We start from the raw sequence: 22,369 nt of genomic DNA, 5'->3' as shown, positions 1-22,369 counted from the left end.
GATAACAGAAACATAATTACCAAGGATACATCTCACCTGCATGCATCGCATTCCGAGCTGCGGTGAAGACTACGTTCCCTTGATAAGGCAGGATGCTTGTCGGGCTTCACCCAGAGGCCTGAAAACTCACTAATTTCCAGCACGTTGCAACACATAGATGTAAGTGTTTATTTATCTCTCGAATTAATAACAGGAAGAGAGTATCTCTTACTTACTGGACCAGTAGAATGGAAAGGAGTGGGGGCTAATCAAACTTATGAAACAGGGGATTATATCTGAGATCGTCAATGACTGATAAAGATCACTGGTGCAGAAAGGTAATCTTTGAGATTGCTAGAACCTTACTGGTCATAGTTATTCTTCCCACATTGATACACATTGAGTAGCATGGTACAGCTTTGGGGAAAATTGATGGTATTTGGGGCTTGTAAGCTGAAAAAGCTTACCAAGTTTGAAAAATAAGGAGGTATGCTTTCGTGGGTAACACCTAATCCATGGTGGAAACACTGCTAAAATGTGAGACTCGTATGGGTAACTGGGCCTTAGTGGAGGAATCGTCCTATGCTCCCACATATCATTTACAATAATTAACTACCGAGTGCTGATACTAATTGTAATGTGACAGTTTCAAAGAAGTACAATGTCATAGTACTGTCAAAACCAACAGTCAATCGCCCTGTTGACCATCGAAGCAGAATACATGACACCTCACATCACGATGCAAAGGAGCATGTAATTAAAGTAGTTGAGGAAAGTTGTGCCTACACGAGAAAGTATTGCCTACGAATATCTTCCGTGATAGTCAAAGCGCAATCAAGCTGACTGGTAACGATGCGCACCGCTGAAGAATAAACATTGATGTGCAGTACCACTTCGATAAAAAACAGTTGCGGCGATGTTCGAAATTAGGTACATATGGATGTTCGAAATTAGATATACATAAATAAATTCTTATATAACGAACTTTCTATTCTACGTAAAAGAGATGGGTCTGATTAAAAAGGAGTGTTGAGAATATTCAGTTTCTTGCGCTAGATTAATCGTATGTACCTTCCGTTTTCGGCGACAATACTGAAAACATCTTTTGAATTGTAGAGTAGTTACTTTTTTGTTTCATTTTGCACATACGTTTTTGTTTAATAAATTACGTGAATTTCATCAGCAAACGATACTTAAACTTCAAAATGATTATTAATAAGCAAAAATACTGATCAAGAAGTAATATTAACTTCAAATTAATTAAAAACTGTTCGCTATAAAATTATTTAAAAAATGTTACCACTTATCTAAATATAATTTGACCAATAGTACATAAGTACAATATTTTTTTTATTGTTTTTTATTAAAAAACACTATTTTTGAATAAATTAAAAAGAACTATTTTATTAGTTTTACTCAAATTTTGCAAAAATTAGATAACTTCACTTAATATGTAATACTTCATTTTAGTACAAAGTGCAAAAACTGGATTTAATAGGTACTCATAATGAAAATTAACAGTTAAGTGCAAAATTAAATATTTATTGAAAATATATGTTTTAAGAAACAAATGAGATCTTTAGTTTAATTGGAATAATAATTTTCTTATCAAAATAATCGCATTATATATACTATTATATAATATTGAATATAATACTATTTCATTTTACATAATGATGTATTATATTATTTCTCTACTTTAGTGTAAAATTATCAATGTAAATGAAGTTGGTGTACAACTTTATTTGGGCCATTTTTTTCTCGAAATTCGAGGCTTTATTATGTATAAAACTAGTTATACATTTATGATTCATTTCGCTGGCCATTATTTTCTCCCACCTTTCGGGAAGCGTACGAATTTCGCATCGAAAAAACTGGTCATCTTTTGAGGCGATCCAAGACTGGAAGTGCTGGTCAGCCAGACCGTTTGTCATTGATCGAAACAAGTGATAGAGGGAGTAACGTCTGAAGAATATCTTGCAAAATCACTTTATCGTGTCTTTCGTTGTATCGCGACCGTTCCCATCATCCCCATGACTTTAAAGCGTTTTGAAATGGCTTATTGAGTCACTCCCAATTATCATGCTCATTTTTCTTGAGTTCAACACGAGTCTTGATCTCAAGTAATGTCTCCAATTCTGCATCTTCGAAAACCTCTCTTCCACCGCTATGCCGGTCCTCAATGTCAAAATCACCGTTCTTGAAGCGTTGAAACCACTCGATAAGCCTCAATCACAAATTTCTTCATATGGAAGCAGAAAATTGAAATCTTTGCAAATGACTAGAATTTGACTCGTAAACTGACATTTTCAATCGAGAATAGCTTTATGATACAGATACAAATCGATTAATGTTTCTATGGGATTATGTTGACAAATGCTCAAGTTTATTGTATGACGTCTATGATCTTTATTTCGATCACCACTTACCACTAAAGCCATCTATCGGAAAACGTCAAAAGGAAAGTTGTATACCTAATAAATAGAACATAAATATAAATATATTTTTTTAATTTCTTTACAAAATTTAAGAAAAATTATTTAATATTTTTTGAAAAATGCAATTAAAAATGACATTTTACCTTTTTATCTGTATTTTGTAGAAGAGATATCAGTCTAAAATCATAATTATTTTGAATAAAACGAACATCTTTAACTTATTTATTGCACGAATGATTGATTCATACTAATTACTACATTCAGAATCCCTTTTATGTATGTATGCTTAATACATGATTTATTTAAAAGTAAAAAATTGTACTTATTAACATTCTTTGCATTTATATATTATTTATTCATAGTAATATACATATGTATAAATAAATCAATGTAATTCTATAATTTTTTCGAAAAATATACTACATTAATAAATATAAATGTGATAATAATATTAACAGAAAAATAACAAATATGTAAGAATTTTCTATTACAAAATTATGTACAATACAATACCGAGGAAGTTGAGTTTAATTTGTAACATAAGTTATAACTATATACAATATTTACTTTTTATCTATAACAATTTTATTATATATACATATATTACCCATATTTTCACTTTCATTAATTTCTACCATATTATTCATATGAAAAAAAGTTTCTTCTTTAGTACAAGTATTTGCAGTGTCTTCATTTCTTTCTAATAACCCAATGGGTTGAGCATTTTTTCTTTCTGGTAGTACCTGTAAAAATGCTTCCTGCCATGTTCTTCCTTCGCTAACTCTAAGCAAAATTTCGAACACTGAAAAATTGTTGTGCATTACATTTGATTATTAAATTTATGTTTAAATTAAACGTACCATGATCAACAGTTAAAACCTTCCTAGCCTTCATTTGTAAAAATTTATCTAGAGGTAATTGACCATGCTTTACTCCAGCCTGTAAAGCTATCTTATGACAAAGACCCTAAAAATGTAAGTATTATATAAAATTTATACTAATTGAAAGAATTAGCTTACCTTATGACTATTATGATCAACAAGACCACCTATAACATACACACAATCATGTTCCAGATGATCAATGATATCTTCCGATTCACTAGTAAGATATATTATTTTATCTTTTGGATAAATATTCAAATATGATTCTGTGTGAAATTTTACCTATAAAATATTTCTTAAACTGTTAAATATAGACTATAATAGTTATATCTTGAAAACATTTTGAACTTCTTTTGATAAACTTAAAGGGTACATTAAAAGTAATTACATACATCCCAATGTTCATATCCATTATGCTTTTGCATATGAGTTCTTGATTTTCCATTAAAGCTAGTAAGGGAAAACTGCATTGGTGCAATAGCTCTTCTATTCAAAGTGTAACATCTTAATATCTGTTTAGTTAATTTTGCAATATCTTTATCGATCATTAAATCATCAAAAGACATATCAATAGTCACTCTAACCTTGCAGCTACTATCTGCCATTGTACTTTTTTTTAAAGCTTTTCTAGATGGTCCAAGGTCTATATTGTTTGCACGAGCAAATGCTCGCTTTTGCCTTGCCTTTTCTCGTTCCTTTAATCTAAAAAATCAAATTAAAACATTTTCATTAAGTATCATTATTAAATACAATTAGCAGTCACTGTTAAATTTATATAAAGTTGTAATTATCTAGTAAAGTCTAATAGATTTCTTAATATTTATTAAGGAATTAAAGAATTAAGAAGTAAAAACCTTTTCATATCCTTTCGTTCCAACCATTTTTCTCTTCTTCTTACTTTTTTCAGTTGACGTTTACTCATATTTGGAATTAATACCGATAAGTTTTTATTGGTATTGTGACAAATTTCCTGATCACAAATATTTGTATGTCGTGTACCATTTTCTGGTATCTCAATATTATTTGTATCCTTTTCATCCTCCATGTTCTTACAAAAAATTTGGAGATAAATAAGAAACTCGTTCTTATATTTAAGGGAAGATACTACAATATCTCGGGCCAATTGAATTCATTCTCGGTATAAGAGAAAGTCACTAGCGTCGTTTCCCCTTCTACTTCAAAGCATTTACTTTCTCGCACACCAAACTTTTGTCACTATTATATAGGCAGGCAAAATTAATTTTGATGTATAATATAGTATCTTACTCGAGACAGATCTCGAAATGACGAAATGTTACTAAAATGTTTTTTCTGAAAATTTCATCTGCAAAAATGAATGGAAAATTTATTGATATTTTTTTTCATTATCATTTTTTCGTAGCAATAGTGCACCATTTGGCCACTATGGTATCGATCCATGATGTATTACTAGACAACGTTACTGGTAGATTCATATAAGACGGCTGAAAGCATTGAAAAGAAGGTTCATTCGCCGTCCATCCATTGACCAACCTTTATACCATTTTGTATTATTCCTCGTATCCAGTGGTAGAAACTCAAACAATTTATTAAATATAAGTACATGTTTATTTTAATACAGTCAAATAACGTAAGCGTTTAGTGCGTGTGGAGAAGATGCATACTGTTTGAGAAAAACGATACTAGTGATTTTCCTTTGAAACGGAAACAAATTGCTCTGATGTCGGATTTCACTACACGGATCATTTACTACTTGGGCATTTTTTAATTACTTCATTACTATTTATTAATTATTTTTTAATGAAAGCTCTTCCATAAATTTTTCTAAGCATTTGATAAATCTTTTCAAACTTAATTCACTATACATAATGAACCAATGAAGTTCTTTGGAAGCACGTAAATTTGTTTACGGTGTTCCTTCTAAGTTAGAATTGTTAGACCAATATCTGTATCATATTTAATTTCTCAGTAAATGAAAAACAAAGTATTGTTTTAGAATGCTATACTTAAGTTTTCATCACTTTATTTGAGTGTACATTACACGAAGAGAATGCTTTAAATATATAGTTCCATATATAAATATTTTGTAACTAGAAACTTAACATTCGCTAGTAAAAAATAGGTACTTTAAATTTTTGTATTGCAATTATTTCTTTATTCTAGGGACATTGCTTGTATTGTGTTTTAGGGAATACAACTGTCAAAAAGTGATGCTCCCACTTTGTTACTGTTTGATATTAAAATAATAGTGATATCGATTAAAAATAATTTATAAAATATTTATAATACTGAAAGACTTGTATTTATCATTTGTGAGACTATGTTGAAACCTAAAGCTCTTACACAAGTATTAAGTCAAGCCAATACGGGCGGAGTTGAAAATACTTTGTGAGTAAGGCATGGTACATTAGAAACATTATTCCTTAAAGAATTATAAATATCAAAATTATGTATTTATTTTTATATAATTGAATACGTTACATATATATGTGTAACCAATATAACCAAGATTATAAAACTCCAATTGAATGTTCTTCTTACCATTATATTTTTACTTATAAATATTAGTTTACTTATTAAATATCATAATTAATCACATGTTGTAGGTTATTGAATAGAGATGGTGGTTTATTAGCCTATAGTGGTTATGGCGATAAAGATGCAAGAGTAACTGCTGCAATTACAAGCAATATCTGGTCAGCTTATGAAAAAAATGGACGAAATGCATTTAAAGAGGATGAATTACAATTTGTATTAATGGATTGTGTGGTAATTAATACTTTATTTTCCACAAAGTATATATAATTTTATGTAATTGATGTATCTTTCTATTAATTTCCTTTAATATAATTTGATACATTTATAAAGTATTAATCACACTTTAACGACAAAGGACTTCATTTTGCTATTTAAGAATTCAAAATTTCTACATTAATGAAATTTTATTAAATACTACAAAAAGAATATGAAGGAAATACTGATTTGATATTGCTGAATTGGAAAAGTTTGAATTTAGTATACAGGCATTAGCATTTTTTGAAATAATTGATTCAAAATAAATAAGTCAGAAATCATTTTTACAATTAGTAGTTGATAATTTTAATGTAATTATACTTGTTAAAAATAAAAAATAAGTATTTAGAATAAAGTCAAATTTTACAATATAAGTATTGTTAAAATAATAATTTGTGTTTTTCTAATTGTGTTTCTAACAATTACAATTATGAGATATATTTTTTAGTTGTTCAATAATATTTTGTAGGAGGGCAAAGTTGTAATCACTGAAGTAGCAAATTTGCTACTTTGTTTATATGCAAAAGAAAATGTAGGATTTGGTTTATTAAGAGAAAAAGCACAAGCTCTAGCAAGATATCTTGATCAACCACTAAAAACAATAGCCAATATGCCTTGAACATCGTATATTTACTGATACTTTTCATTATCTGAGCTATAATATTGTGTATAATACTGTGCTGAAATCCCATACTCTTAATACTTGTAATTTTTTGTAAGAATTTATGGTTTGCACTACCTTGTAAATAATATATTTTTAATAAATCAAAAGTTTGTTAGTTTAAAAATTCTTGATAGTATACATAATAATCCCTAAAATAATTATAAGTCTTTATTATTATTATTAATGTTTACTTTTTCATACGAAATATACATGCAATACAATAAGTTTGGTAAGCTTTGTGTTACTCTTTTAAATGGTTTTTGAATATTTTGAGTAGTTGTCTTTTCAAAGAAATTCTAAAAAAAATAATCAAGACATAATTTTATATCTACATTATTTAAAAATTGTCCACACAACTAATAATCAACATAACCACACTAACTTTATCTAGAACTAGTTATTTTTCAATATAGTAAACATTTTTTATTTGTGCAAGATCAAATAATTTTTTTTACAATAACTTTTTATTTTTGTAATTTTTCATATCATTATATGAAAAAGAATCCTTTTGTTTTACTTTTGTTTTTTTTTTTGTTACTTTAATTTAATTTACGATTTTCTATACTTATTTAATATTTATAAATCTAAATAAAATTTGTCTTGAAAACATTAAAATATTGTTTTTTCAATGCTTAAAACTAATTATTTATACAAGGTGTATTATAAAATGTGAAGGTTACTTAAATAAGTTTATATAAAAATTTGTTCTATTTTGACTTTGCTTTTGAATGACTGTACTTTTTTTTTTCTACAAATATTTGCAACTAATGTTTAATATACTGTTAGCCTTCTTACTATTTTCAAATACTTTTATAATAAATTATTTGAATCTGTTCTTTTATTAAAAATGGTAGGTAAAAGTCAAAATTTTGTAAATATTAGTAAACAAATACAATATTACAATGATTTCATCAATTTAAAAACAAAATTAAATTCAGTTAATGTTTACGCCAACGATTTTACTATTTTACTGTACTGAATTTATTTCTTTGTTTCATGAAAGGAATAAGTGTTTTATGTAAGGAATTTATGAAGCTTAGAGCTAAAAAGGGAGACACTTACACCCATGATAAGTGGTATATATAAGATGATTTACAGAAATATACTTTTATAATAGTTAACCTCTGCTGATTAATGTATTAATACAATGAGATATTTAAATTTTTCATGTTTTTCTACATGACAAATTTTCTTTTGCCAGTCTAGCCATTTATTTCGAAAACACTGCTAATTAGTATGTGTTATTCATTAAACAGTATGTAATTCCATAATTATTTGTTTATTTAAAATGAATTACAATTAATACAAACAATTACTTTTGATATATTCTCAAAGAATAATACGTTTAATACACTATAAACAAATATATATTTAAAATGACTTACGTAGAAGAACAGTTTTTTTAATGTGTGCAATATTTAAATTTACATTTCCAACATAGGAAACTTCCCATTCCTTTGATTACATTATTACAAAAATTAAACTTTATTCTTTTGAAAAAGAATTGTACATAGCGAAATATTAATATTTTATTAATAATAACTTACAGTAAATTACACTACAAAACTTATTGCATAGCAATTTATTTTATATTTCATACAATACAATTAAAATCTGTTTTAAAGTAAAACGTAACTCAATAAATAATTCATATTTTGTGATAATCTCATTATAGTGCATTTATATAAAATGACTCAGGAATTCATATCACCTTTCAACTGTGTATTATTTAGTCTTACACACTATTCTTAGTTTTAATAATTCAATTAATATTTCTTTTACATACTTTATTATTACAAAAGGAACTAAAATGACTCTTTTATCAAAGTGTAAGTTTTATATAGGAAAAACTTATTTATACCATTAAAATATTTACTGTGATATATATATTTATTCTTATCAAATTGATACTATTAATAAAATTTCATGTAATAATTAAAGTAATACATTACTATACTATGATAGTAATAATTATTTATGTAGTATTGCAAGTGAAAGTCATGTTTCGTATGAATTTGAATCATGTCTCATAAATGTAATGATTTAGAAATAATTTACTTTGTTTATTTATAGGAATAAAGAAAAAACAAATTATATTATTTGTTTGTTCTAAATTTCTATTAAACATAAAAAATATAATAAAGTGTGCAAAAAACCTGGGGTTGGAAACAGTTATATCAACTCCAATTCTTGAAACAGTTATGAAAAACAGTTATTCATATTAACTGTTATAGAGAAACAAAAAAACTGAATACCTTACATGTAGTCATAGAAATACTATTAATTATTTAACAATTCTTTAATGATTATATATCACTTCTACAACTCTTATTTTTTGCTTCTTACATTGCTTCAATATGAGCCCTATAACAGTACTAGCATCGATTTCTCAAAGAATGAAACTATTAAATTTTCAAGTACATATGTTTCTTATGTGGTTTTTGTTTATTACATCGTTATAAATGTATAAACTTTTTATAAACAAATAAATCAATTTCATTTAATATTATAAATTTATAACTTTGTAAATTCTTTATAAAATTATTATAAACTTATAAATTGTTTTTAAATTTACAAAATTTTATACAAGTTTGTATTAACTTACAACTTGTTTATAAATTTATAAATTAGTTATAAATTGTTATTTATAAATTAGTCATAAATTTTTAAATTCTTTTAATTTACTATATTTATTATAAATTTGTTTTAAACTGATGAATTTCACAATCATTACGAAATTGATCAAATACAATTTCTATATTAGTTTATAAACATTATAAACTTTGTGTAAATTACATGTTAATACAGTTTAAAAATATTATAAATTATAATGATAAATATCAGAAATGTAAATCAATTTTTATTCATTAATTTTATATTTTGTCAAACATGAATAAATAAATTTATAATGGTACACAGTTTTTCATTAGTCATGATTCCTTTTCTTTTAAATAAATAAATAAATGATTAAACTTGTAAATTTGTATAAAATTTGTAAGTTAATACAAAAGTTATCAAATATTTATAAGTTTATAATAAGTTTACTAAGTATATATAAATTTATACAACATTTGTAAGTGTAAAAACAATTTCTAAATTTATGAAGAATTTGTAAATTTATAAAACATTTGTATATTTATAAACAATTTGTAAGTTAATCCAAAATTTATATATAATTTGTAAATTTATAAGAAATTTGTAAATTTTTTAAGAATTTGTGAATATATAAAAACTTTATAAATTTTATATACAATTTGTAAATTTAAAAAAAAGTTATAAACAGTTTTACTTTATAAAAATTTGATAAGTGTGTAAGAAATTTATGAAGAACTTGTAAAGTTGATGAACTTGTAACAAATCTTTAATGTTTATATCAATTTTATACGAAGATTTTTAATTCGCAACAAATTTACATTATTTTAAACTAATTATATTAAATTTATTTGTTTATAAACATTTTTGTTGTATACAAAATTTATAAATTCATAACAAATTTAATGAGTAAACACCATGCTAGTATGTACAATAATGTACATACGACACATTTTATCAGTTTCAATCTGAGGAACTGATGTCAAAACTGAAAAATAACAGTTACAGGAATTAATATAGAATTAGTATAGAATTAATATTTATAAGAGTTATATCGAATGATGATTCTTCGTAACTGTTTCACCAAGGAATGTTATATACAACTGTTTGAAACTTCATAATTGTTTCTTTAAGAGTTTCTATTATGGTAAAAAACATAAATTACAGAATTTGAAATTATTCATTCACTTTTCTATTTGTCATTATTAAATATGTACGATTTAGGTTTAAAATTATTAAAATTGGTTATATATTATGAAATACAGTCTTGAAGGAATTCTTATATAAAATTAAATATTACACAATGAGTATACTCTTCATAAGTGGAATTATTTTCTTTCACCACTATGATAATTATGTGGTAAACTCCCATTTATGTCATTTATATTTATACACATTCTCCTACAATCACTCTTGTATCTAATTTAAGATAGTTATCAGTATTAAAATTTATTTTTAAATATATGTATATATAAATACTACTGTCTCCTCTAACAATAAACACTAAACAATTAATGGATTTAGAAATATATCTATGAAAGTACAAACTCTGTCGCATACAGAGAGTTATATCCATATGCTTAATGTGACAATAATGAACACTAATATGAATTAAATTGATGACATGAATTTGGGATGCAAAACAATATCATACTTTGATATTAATAACACTGTACATTGCAGGGAATTATCAATATTGGTCCTAATTTTCCTGATATTTTTCAGTATGAAAAGTAGTGATTATCAGCCAATCAATAAATTTTTATAATTTGTTCTTACCATTATATTACAAAGTTTCTCGCTGTGAAATGTAATAAACTTTTTAATAGTGTTTACTTATATTGTGTCAATGTAATTAGTTAATAGTATCACTGAACTGTTTCACAATAATACCTAGAAAAAAAACTTTTTCTTGTGAAACTATTATAATTATATTTGTGTGTGTGTGTGTGTGTGTGTGTGTGTGTGTGTGTGTGTGTGTGTGTGTGTGTGTGTGTGTGTGTGTGTGTGTGTGTGTGTGCGCGTGTGTGCGTGCGTGCGCGCGCGCGCGTGTTTAATATATACATATACCAAACCATGTTATATATTACATAATTCTAACAGTACTTATGACAATTTAATGCTACATATAATTTTTTCCTCATGAATAATTCTTTTAAATATGAATATATTGTCTACAACACTTTCTTAATAGGCCTTCAACAATTGACAACCTATATTAACATCTGTTGCAAAGTGTTTTTACTTTTATAACTGCAAAAATCATGTATTGAAAATTTTAACATCTAGGAAATGAAAACTTATTTGAAGTGCGTGCATCATAGGCAAAAGAAAAAAAAGAGAGAAAGGTATGAAAAGTAATATATCTTTTAACATAATTCTACAATCTATTACTTTAATTGCGTTGTTTATAATAAACTGTTGCACATAAAAAATTGTGTGCATTTAAAAGATAATTATTAAATGATTTAGAATATTCTCTTTTATTCTTCATTTGTTTCATAATATCATATGGAATTAGAAATATTATATCCAAATGTTTTCATTTTATATACCGTCATATATTATTAAATGATATAATAAATTGCTTTTATTGAAAATAATATTCCTTTGTATTATAACTTTGTCTCAGATAATTAAAATTATTATGCAAGATATATAAATATTATTTTATGTTTTCTAGTGGCAATGTGAAGGTAAGTAATTTATATAATGTTATAATAAGACACAATTAAGATAAAAATTATTTTTGTACAATTCAGTACAAAAAGATAAACTGTTTGCTACTAAAGATAGTATCTATATTCATTGTAGAAATTTGTATGAAAAAGATTGCCTTTATGAATGCTATTGTCTCTCCAACTACTTAATGAAAGAACAACATAATTTCTACAATAGCTAAGTAACAATTTTTTTAATAACGTATTAATGTTGGTAATTGCATGTATTAACATTTTTGTTTTAGTACATTCCTTTTTAAAAGGAGGTGGTTACAATTTATTAATGGGATAGAAAATTTTACTTCAGTATTAAATTTTCTCCATTATTATAAAATGTATGATCCCATATTAAATTACTAAAGGCTATCCCTGTCATTGTAATTCATATCTATTCCTGTCAAATATTAATCAAAGAAAATCCATTTATTAGTGTGTGATACTTTCGGTTCTTAAAGCTTCATCTTGTGTTGTTACATTATAACTACATATCTACAGAAAGTATTGTACCTTTGCACATTATTTTATGTTTGTATTATCACCATACAGAAAAAATGGAGTAATGAAAATTTGCATGAACTTAAACTTGTAAATGTAGAAACAAAAGCAGTCTTCATCTTGTCGCTGCACAGTTGATTTAATTAAACGAAGTAAAGAAAGAAAAGGACGGATTTATAGATTACATGCGAGAACCCTTCTGCTGCAGAACCTAAAATACAATTTAATGATTGAAACTTAGAATAATATAGTAAAAACTTTATGTTAAAAACTATACCTCTAAGTTCTATGAAGCTAAAAAATAAATGTATTTAATTCATTGTATAAGGTTTTTTGTAAAGGTTAATAATTTTAGCATTGTTCAGCCTCTGCATTTTGTTATATAAATTTAACTTTATTACACATTGTGTTAAAATATCTTTACAGTATTTATAAATATATTTTAATACAAAGGTAATTTTTAAACAACTTAAATGGAAATAATTTGGACACTGTAACACCATTATATTATACATTATTTCATTTTAACTAATATTCTAAAAATTTAGCTTTTTATAAAAGCTTTCATTAAATAATAAATTTGACTGTAAATGAAACAGTAACTTCTTCTGAGTAAAAAATATAATATATGTGAAATAAATCAATCATGCAATAATGAGTCATGCAGGATACAGGGTAGAAAGTAACCAAACCAATAAAAGAAAAAATTCTTTATTTGATGAATAGCATGCGATACAACAATAACAGTATGATACATATAGCAAATATCAGAGGCGGAACATGCTCATGCGAATTGGCCCCTGAATTGGAACAAACTGGTATAAAGAGCTTCGATACTTAAAATAGGATTAATTACTGATCATTAAAGATATACTTTAATTCAGATTACAAAAATGATAAAAAAAAAAATAAAAACGAAAGTACTTATAAGTTTTAGATAAACCATTATAAAATAATTTGTCTAATCAAATTTGGATGTGTGCACTTTGTATCTACTATAAGGCACTCTTTTATATTGTTTTGTATTACAAAATAAAGTAATACATATTATGTGTATTAATTAAACAAATAAAATGGATAGATTAAAGAAGTGTGACTTATAGAAGATGTCTATCACTATTTTAAAATTTACATGTTTCTAAAATAATCTTTGGTTTCTCAGTGTTAATTTATTGAAGTACTAATGATAAAATGGTAACAATTTGTTACTCAATTTATTCTAATGTCTTATTTCATTCAACCCATTTCTAATAAGAGAGGTTAAGGGTTAAACTTAAATAAAAACAGTGATTCCAGAAAACCAGTATTGTGCAATATATTGATATCATGTTATATGTTTTTTAAACCTTGCCCACAGATCATTGCACTTCTTGTTACAAATGGGTTAATGACATTTATTAAAATAAACGTAATGATGAAATAAGATAATACTGATACACACCAGAGGTTCTTAAACTTCTCTCAATAAATAAACATTATAATCTATTTGTTTTCTTAGATCTAATAATTAGAACCTCTGATATAGGAAAAATTATAAACTTAATTATTAACATTAGTGATGTGATTTTATACTAAAAAGTACAGTATAATAAAAAAAGTGGTAAAATCAATACTATATAATTATTTAGTGAAACCATAAAAAACTTATATGTGATTATTTTGATTGAGATAATGATGTGAAAGACTTGAATGCGATAATGATACCTTAACACGATCCGTTGATTCTTGTTCCTTGCTACTTTGTTGACTGGCCCCATATTCACGACTGACCACACACAGAAATTCAGCATGATCATAATTTCCATAATTATATTGAGATCCTATGTTGATTAACTAAAACATATAAAGATAACTTGTTTAAATTCCTTAGAAGGATATTAGTAATTGAATTGTATTCAAATTTTGTAATATTTTAAAAATTGTTTATAAAACACAATGCCTTAAAAAGATAATGAAATTTTAATTTAATGAAACATTAATATTTTTATTAGTAATGATAAAATATCAATGTTGAATGTAAATATTTTAATATGTCAATCACTTGCACAAATAATCTATGAATGGACACATGTTATAAAATTGTACAGAGTTTCATAATGGCTACAATGCTTGAAAGTATTTGTGTTAAAATTTGATACAAATGAGTATATAAAGTACATAGTACTGCATGTAACATACGTATACATTCATGCATATATAATTAGTAATTACATAAAAATGTGCTAATAAAAATGACATGACATTATTGCAATATGTGTACAGCTTTCTAGTGAATTGATAAAAAGTCTCATAAGGTATATGACTGAATGTTTTTAACTGTAGTATGAATAAGCTATACTATGCATAGTAAATCCTTTCAACACAAGACATTAAAAAGCAAAGCATACCTGCTCAAACTTCCATCCATCAGACATTGTAGATACCATTTGAGTTAATTCATCTTCATGACATTGAATAACTCTATAAACATGTTTTTTTGCTTCACGTAATGGTCTAGTATCCCTTAGTATAATTCTTTCTTTGACTAGCCGAATTAACTCTGTAATGTTATAAAATTCTGCTTCTTCTAACACACCCTCTTCTGTTAAATCTTTATTAATCACTAACTTTCCATGACGTAAGTAATTTAAAACAGGGCTAAAGTATGTTGGATCTCTGTCTATTAAATACGCTCCAGTTTCGTCCTATAGAATAAAACATTTAAAAAATTTATTTACTTAAAAAATGTTTAAAAAGACAATACATGCATTTATATAAAACTTTATAAAGTACTTCATAATAATATTTGTTTTATTATACTACATGTAACTAATTTTCAATTATTCGAATATAATAACATATGTGATATATCACACTAATATTTAATAAATTTGTAACATATTAATGTAAGGTTTATCATATTATAAAATTCAGATTTAACACAATATAAAATTACATACATCTTTATAAATATTGCACATTTAGTTACGAAAGACATGCAAATATGATCATATCTAAAATAAAGGCACAGGAATGTTTAGATAGTTTCAAAATTCGCGGTTATCTTAAAACATCAAACTAACCCTATCTGATATAAGGTCAGAATCTTCTTGACACAATCTATAGAGAAACGAATTAGGGTCTCTGGCTAGTGTAGTTTTTGCTGTCAAAAAATATGTTCCACCAACATTCAATCGAACCCACTGGTTATTACACCGTTTTTGAACATGATTTTCTGTCATTTCGTGCGAATTCGTGTCACTGAAATCCGCCATGCTTGCTTTGAAACCGACTATGTTTTCAGTATGTAGGTTTGTGACAAGTCAAATTCATATCTTAATATTGTATTTATAAATGTAAAGATCAATTCATAATGTTTTTCTAAACTAAATTTGAATAATATAATCTAATCATTGATACATTTTCTTTTCATTCAAAAAGGCAGTATAACTACTAAAATTGAAATATTTTAAGGCGGGAAAGTAAATTAAAACTATCAACTCCAAAATAATACATTTGAATGATTCTTTCTATTTTTTCATTAAAAAAAATTCAAATTTATACGTGATATTAGATGGCAATAAAACAAAATAAAAGCAATTAATAATGTAAGTATAAGATACAAAAAAATTGAAGACAGTTAATATTTAAATTATTGGTAATATGGATCTGAACATCCGGCGAAATACAACTAAAGTCCGTATATGACATCGTACGTAGAAGTGAATAAAACAAGTGAATGTATTGCTTTTCGTTTCAATAACGAAAAGTTGCCTTCCGTTTTTTAACGAAACAATTTAAATCGCTCATATACATTAAGAAAATAAATTTTTCAGGGTATGTCGAATTTATTCTTTACGTAAAAATTACGATCCCGAGTGTGTCTGGGTTCGAGGCTTCATATAAATACATCTATATTCTGAAAATTACCGGCAGTCATTGCGAGAGTCTTGTGATGAGGAGTTTGTCGCCCAACGAGGGCAAAGTTTAAGAACGTTCACTTGAGCCGAGAATGCCGGTGAAAGTTGACGTAGTACCACCACCGCCCGCAAACTCAAAGCAGCCGGGTGTCACAAAATCTTTATTATACAACGGTTCACGATTTCAAGGTTCTCAAAAGTCCAAAGGCAATAGTTACGACGTAGAAGTAGTTTTGCAGGTTAGTTCTTCGCCTTTGTAGAAATTGCGCCACAAATATCCCAAATTTCTATTCTACCTTTGACATCTGTCTACTGCGCAACGATTGATCGTGTACCTTTTTTTCTTAAAATATTTTACAATTCGTTACATTAAATTCGATTAATTACATTGTTTACACATTTAAACGATTGAAGATTTAAAATAACCTATGAAAACAATTTTCCAAATATTTCTTTACATATTTAAATTTATTTGTAAATGTTATTTATAGTTTAGCATACTAATTCATGTAAAATATCATTTTATTACAACAATTTTATAAAAAAAGAAAAATAAGTTATTTAAGATTATAAACTGTACATACAAAAATTGATAAACTACTGATTTAATTTGCATACATATAAAGGTTATATATTTAAAAAATTATTATAAATTATTTATATGTGTATATTTTTATATAGGTATAGTATTGAACATTTTTTTATTGCAGCACGTAGACGAAGAAAATAGTTACTTATGTGGCTATCTTAAAATTAAAGGCTTAACAGAGGAATTCCCTACTTTAACTACATTCTTCGATGGTGAAATTATATCAAAAAAGTATCCCTTTTTAACTCGTAAATGGGATGCAGATGAAGACGTTGATAAAAAACATTGGGTTTGTAATTTATTATATTTAATTTCTTTTTTCTATTAACATCTATTGCCACATGTTATTCTTTTATTTATAATTACAGAGCAAATTTGAATCGTTTTGTCAATATGCCAAAAGTTTCAATTCAGACACATTTGATTATGAAGCTCTGAAAGGAACTGATTTTGTTTTTATGAGGTGGAAGGAACATTTTCTAGTTCCTGATCATACCATTAAAGATATCAATGGTGCCTCATTTGCAGGATTTTACTACATTTGCTTCCAAAAATCTGCTGCCACAATTGAAGGTTTTTATTATCATCGCAGTTCTGAATGGTAACATTATTTTATGCAATTAAACAAATAGAAAACATACATAAATTATGTTGTTATCTATAGTGGACTAAATTAATAACCCTAAAAATATGTAGATAATTTGTTGTTTAAATATCATACATTTACATTATATTCTCTATATGCCTACACATTATTTGTATATAATATAAATTTAATAGAACTTTGTGCAAATTTTGAACAAGTTTTTATTATTTCAGGTATCAATCTCTGAATTTGAAACATGTTCCAGAACATAGTATACAGATATATGAATTCAGGTGAAATCAATAGTTTTCACACAGTTATCTTTCCAAATTCATATTTTACCTCTCCTAGCATACAGATCTCATAAAAATCATAATTTCTGAATTAGTTTTACTCAATTCAAATAAATGTCTTTTTAAATTATTTACTTTAAAAGTGGGGTACTTGATGAGAGAAGGATTTACTTTAACAAAGTATTTCATAGTTTTCTTTTTTTTAAATGCTAGTACACAATGTATGGTGTATACTGTATGTTGTTTTTCCTATAAATATTAGACACGTCTTAAACAAAAAAATCATAATTGAAAGGATGGCGAGGATTGCAGTGCCTCATTGAGATACGCTTGATCATAAATTAGTTATTATTAATATTCATTGTAAGATGTTTTATCGAAATAAATTAATTGATGCTTTTTGTCAATTAAAATTAATGTTGTTAATTATTTGATAATCTTATATACTGTAAAGTTGTAATATCGTTTGTAGTATTACATATAATTAAAATTTACCCACTAGTTTAAGTAACATAGTTCTTTTTATGTTTAAATTGATAAAATAATACAAAATTATTGAAAAAATGTCAGCTTATTAAAATTTGAATAAGCATGAGAATCAAAAATTACAAATTTTAAAAAGTCATGATTTATTGTTTATATTTTTCTTTTTAATGACTACACGACTTCAAACAAATGAAAATTCATTTACTATATATTACATTTACATATTTATGAGATCTGTCTGCCTCAAAATAATAGAAGGGTGATGAATGAATTGGTGTGAATGTAGTAAGAGAAGAAATCAAACTGAAACATGAAAGTAATTTTAATATTATTATTTTATGATGTCAAAAGTTCAAGCTGATATTTCTCTTTGATGTCAGTATAAAAATCAAATAAACTATAAATGGAGATGAATTATTCTGTCTAAGCAGAATGTTATGCAGAACACTTTTTTCATTCTACTTACTTTTTAATTAATTTACTTCATAATTTTGCACTGTATTTCTAATCCAACCATTTTCTTGATCACAGGAATTTGCAAAGTACTGTAAGCTCTTTCGTGATATTCCCCTTAAATTACACAATTTTAATGAGCCAAATGAACAGAAAAACATTTCACGACTATTCCATAACATAAACAACATACAAAAATTTGACACAAGTTGGCTGTTTATAAAAGTCCTAATGTAATAACGTTAATGAAATATGGAATCTGTTATTGTAGTAAAGCGTTATAAAGACTCATTCTAATAATGAGGCTAACTTAAACTGATATATTCATTTAGTAAGTTTCAATATAGTTGATATATAAATATAATATGAATGATATTTTTATCTTATATAAAAGATTAAATATTAATTTTGAATCTCTTATTAAAAGATTATAAAATTTATTATTTCAAAATGGCAAACTATTACAAAATATTTGATGTTACCAAAATAGTGAAACTCATTCACTATTTAGGGTTTAGTTTTATCTATTACTCTCTCTACAAGTGTAGAACAAAAAAATATATTTACTTCAAAATATAATATTTATGCATTGGGTGTGATCTATATTAAAATATTTTTATATTTGCATCTCTTAATTGTAGTAATTAATATCTTCTGCTGTTTTTTATTTCATGCAACAAACAATTAGAAAACAATAATTCTAATTTTGCGTTAAATAGAGGTTTTTGATATTATATAATGTGTTAGACTGTAGTTTATAGAAATCATTAATGTTTTCTGTAAGTGTTTTATTAATGTTTATTTATAAGATACTAATTTTAAAGAAATATTTGTTGAAAAATAAGTATGATATCTGAAAAAATGTAATATATTGTAACTCATATAATTTGACCACTTTTTGTAAGATTTTCATGTATAACAAATATTTTGGAGCAGATAATTAATTTTTTCGTATATTTTCTTCTATATTATTTACATAAAGGGGATAAAACGATATTAAACTTATTGATGTATTACGATAGATATGTGAAAAGCAAAATTTTTAAAATTTATGTAAATGATTAATAAAATAATATTTTCATATTAGTTGCATTTGTTGCAGTGAATAAAATTTAGAATTCATTTTACATTTATGTGGCATGTGTGTATAATTGTAATTGTTTTAACATTAAAACAAATGATAAAACTTCATTTAATAACTATAGAATAAAAATAAGTGTATAAAAATTATGTAGACACCCGTTGTGTTATTAATTGCTTATTAAATATAATATACTTGTAAAAACAATTATATGACCAATAAAATACTTATTTTCAATATAGTATAAAAGTAAAACTAAAAAATTACAAAATGTATAAAGTTGTTGTGAATCTATGTATAAATTATAACATTTTAGTTAAAATTTAATAAAACTGTGCTAAAGAAAAATAACAATAGATTACTTCATTCTGTAATATGTTATCGTTAGAGTGAAATGTACTAATAATATAAGATATAACAAGAAAAACTCCATTGTCAAATTCTGCAAATTGTTTCTTCATATGTATGTATATATTACAATGAGAATTTAGTTTAATTTCTCAGTGTTTAAATGGTAATCAAAATTTAATAATTAAGTAAAAATAAATGTAGTGCACAAAAAACCTATTCAACAAAAACTTGTATTTGTTTAGAGCAAAGGTTGATCACTATTGTCACCAATTGGTAAAGATGCTTCTTCCATTTCATTTTTCTTAGGCAATGATCTCATAGATCTAGTTAAACGTTTTGCTTTTGTAACTGTTCGATTTTTCTGATTCACAGTTATATTTCGCAATTTTTTATGCCCACCATCTGTAGTTGTCTAAGATATATGATTAATTATATTATCCATTCAAATTTCTACAATATTAATAAAATCTAATATAACATGAAATTTATTTACCATAATTTTAGAACAATATTGACAGAGGCAAGCTGTATTAGTTGGTATGGATGTAGTTTTATGCAATACAGCTTCAAATCCCAAAAATTTTGTATCAAAATTAACTTTAGCTTTAATTACATCAGCAAATAAATTTTGAGCCATTAATATATTATCAACAAGGTTTTGAGTTTTGCTTGTTTCATTTAAATGTTGATTTTTCACTGAAGAAAAATGCATTGGTTCAGTAATGAAATTATTTATCACATTTCCATTTTCTGATATGTTAGAACACTGGTTTTGTGCATCACATGTTTCTTTAACGTTTATAACAGGTTTTTTACCTTGTAAAAGAGCTATAAAATATTAATAAATTTTGATGATAGTTTAGTTTTTAAGAACTTTGATTATTATTATGACACATTTTCATATTAGTTTACTTGCCAATGAAGTTTTTTAAATATTCCGAAAAAACTTTATTAGAAGAAAGTAAATGTTGAAAAGTTTCGTCAAGGTTTTTTTCACTGAAATATGTTCTTGATAATAAAGATTTTTCAGGTAGGTTTTCTCCAATTGTATTAGAATTAAAAATTTTCCATTGTTTACGAGAAATTTCTGCTTGCCATTCTAAAGCACAATCTTCTAATCTTCTATTGACGGAGTTTAATAATTCATTTGCTTCTATTAACTGATGTGGAACATAGACATTTCCTTTACTGAAAGGAATGCAAATATTTCTTTGAAGTATTGGTGCTTCGTCAATTGTTGTCATTTTTAAATATACTTCTAATTACACAAATATATTTTATGAACGATCATTAATTGAATCTGTTTGCAAGTCATACATAAGAAAACCCAGAAAATATATGTGAAAGTGTACATTTAAACTAAATTTGATCTACATTAGTCTTTTATTAAACAATTGAATATATTTGAATAGCATACTCTGTGAAAAAAAATTAAATGTATAACAATAAAATAATTTTATTTAATTTTGCAATTTTACTGTACCAAAATATTATATATTTAACATATTTATTAAAAAAGGTTGACACTCATGCATTAATAATTCAATTTTACAATATGTAATAAGAAAATGTCTATAAGTAACAAGGTGTTATATATTGTAAGACTTTTGACTTATTCCATTTTGAATATGGTGTAACTTTATAAATTTTATTTAAGTTGTATGTGTATGAACTTTACATTGAAACACATGTTTTATAATTATATATAAAATTCAAATTAGAGTATTATTTAGTGTATCGTTAGAATCTTATATTTACAGGTTTCAAAAGTATCATCTATTAAATTTTAATTCTAAATATTTAAACCTTATATAATAAATTATTTTTACAACTGCATCATATTATTATAAAAACATGGTAAAAATAGATGTAGTGAAATACAATGTTATGTAATTCTAAAATGTATGAAATTAAAATTTTTAATAGTTATGTAATAGTATTTAATGTTATAATAAAAAAATTTTTTGTTATTAAAGATAATATTTATTAGTATATGCAATTTTGAAATGTATATTTATACAGTTGAATATTAAATTACATTGCAATATTGTTAGAAAAGAGATTTGTTTAATTGCATATACAATGCA

At 25.3% G+C, this 22,369-nt stretch overlaps 5 protein-coding genes across 9 annotated transcripts; 2 read left to right on the top strand and 3 right to left on the bottom strand.

Annotated features, from left to right (window-relative positions):
• Positions 1–2,979: 2,979 nt before the first annotated feature.
• On the bottom strand, positions 2,980–4,413 carry LOC143146857 (tRNA methyltransferase 10 homolog A). Of its 3 annotated transcripts, XM_076311556.1 has the most exons (6): positions 4,156–4,413; positions 3,886–4,003; positions 3,694–3,813; positions 3,437–3,583; positions 3,278–3,383; positions 2,980–3,219 (listed from the first exon to the last, which is right to left on the bottom strand). In XM_076311556.1, the coding sequence occupies exons 1-6, from the start codon at positions 4,344–4,346 to the stop codon at positions 2,981–2,983; spliced, it is 921 nt and encodes a 306-aa protein (XP_076167671.1). In that variant the 5' UTR covers positions 4,347–4,413; the 3' UTR covers position 2,980. The 3 variants fall into 3 exon arrangements, with proteins under 3 accessions (XP_076167671.1, XP_076167670.1, XP_076167672.1); XM_076311555.1 differs by having other exon boundaries at positions 3,694–4,003; XM_076311557.1 differs by having other exon boundaries at positions 2,980–3,200; positions 3,694–4,003.
• Positions 4,414–5,480: 1,067 nt separating this feature from the next.
• Positions 5,481–6,855, top strand: Lamtor2 (Late endosomal/lysosomal adaptor, MAPK and MTOR activator 2). The gene is made up of 3 exons (XM_076311553.1): positions 5,481–5,668; positions 5,887–6,049; positions 6,543–6,855. Exons 1-3 carry the CDS (start codon positions 5,601–5,603, stop codon positions 6,690–6,692), a joined length of 381 nt encoding a protein of 126 aa, XP_076167668.1. The 5' UTR covers positions 5,481–5,600; the 3' UTR covers positions 6,693–6,855.
• Positions 6,856–12,233: 5,378 nt separating this feature from the next.
• On the bottom strand, positions 12,234–15,810 carry Inc (BTB/POZ domain-containing protein inc). Of its 3 annotated transcripts, XR_012992159.1 has the most exons (5): positions 15,607–15,810; positions 14,932–15,228; positions 14,249–14,377; positions 12,557–12,755; positions 12,234–12,443 (listed from the first exon to the last, which is right to left on the bottom strand). XR_012992159.1 is itself a non-coding variant. In XM_076311925.1 (4 exons), the coding sequence occupies exons 1-4, from the start codon at positions 15,796–15,798 to the stop codon at positions 12,726–12,728; spliced, it is 648 nt and encodes a 215-aa protein (XP_076168040.1). In that variant the 5' UTR covers positions 15,799–15,810; the 3' UTR covers positions 12,234–12,725. The 3 variants fall into 3 exon arrangements, 2 of the variants coding, with proteins under 2 accessions (XP_076168040.1, XP_076168039.1); XM_076311925.1 differs by having other exon boundaries at positions 12,234–12,755; XM_076311924.1 differs by lacking the exons at positions 12,234–12,443; positions 12,557–12,755 and having other exon boundaries at positions 13,196–14,377.
• Positions 15,811–16,463: 653 nt separating this feature from the next.
• LOC143147062 (glucose-induced degradation protein 4 homolog) lies at positions 16,464–19,438 on the top strand. Its single transcript, XM_076311926.1, has 4 exons — positions 16,464–16,682; positions 17,154–17,321; positions 17,401–17,633; positions 17,852–19,438. The coding sequence occupies exons 1-4, from the start codon at positions 16,536–16,538 to the stop codon at positions 17,913–17,915; spliced, it is 612 nt and encodes a 203-aa protein (XP_076168041.1). The 5' UTR covers positions 16,464–16,535; the 3' UTR covers positions 17,916–19,438.
• Positions 19,439–20,434: 996 nt separating this feature from the next.
• Positions 20,435–21,526, bottom strand: LOC143147228 (uncharacterized). The gene is made up of 3 exons (XM_076312310.1): positions 21,199–21,526; positions 20,776–21,110; positions 20,435–20,694 (listed from the first exon to the last, which is right to left on the bottom strand). The coding sequence occupies exons 1-3, from the start codon at positions 21,524–21,526 to the stop codon at positions 20,521–20,523; spliced, it is 837 nt and encodes a 278-aa protein (XP_076168425.1). The 3' UTR covers positions 20,435–20,520.
• Between the last annotated feature and the right edge of the window lie 843 nt (positions 21,527–22,369).

This window comes from Ptiloglossa arizonensis, chromosome 5, assembly GCF_051014685.1.
Source record: "Ptiloglossa arizonensis isolate GNS036 chromosome 5, iyPtiAriz1_principal, whole genome shotgun sequence".
Classification (NCBI taxonomy): domain Eukaryota; kingdom Metazoa; phylum Arthropoda; class Insecta; order Hymenoptera; family Colletidae; genus Ptiloglossa; species Ptiloglossa arizonensis.
This window is presented reverse-complemented; position numbering and strand designations above follow the sequence as displayed.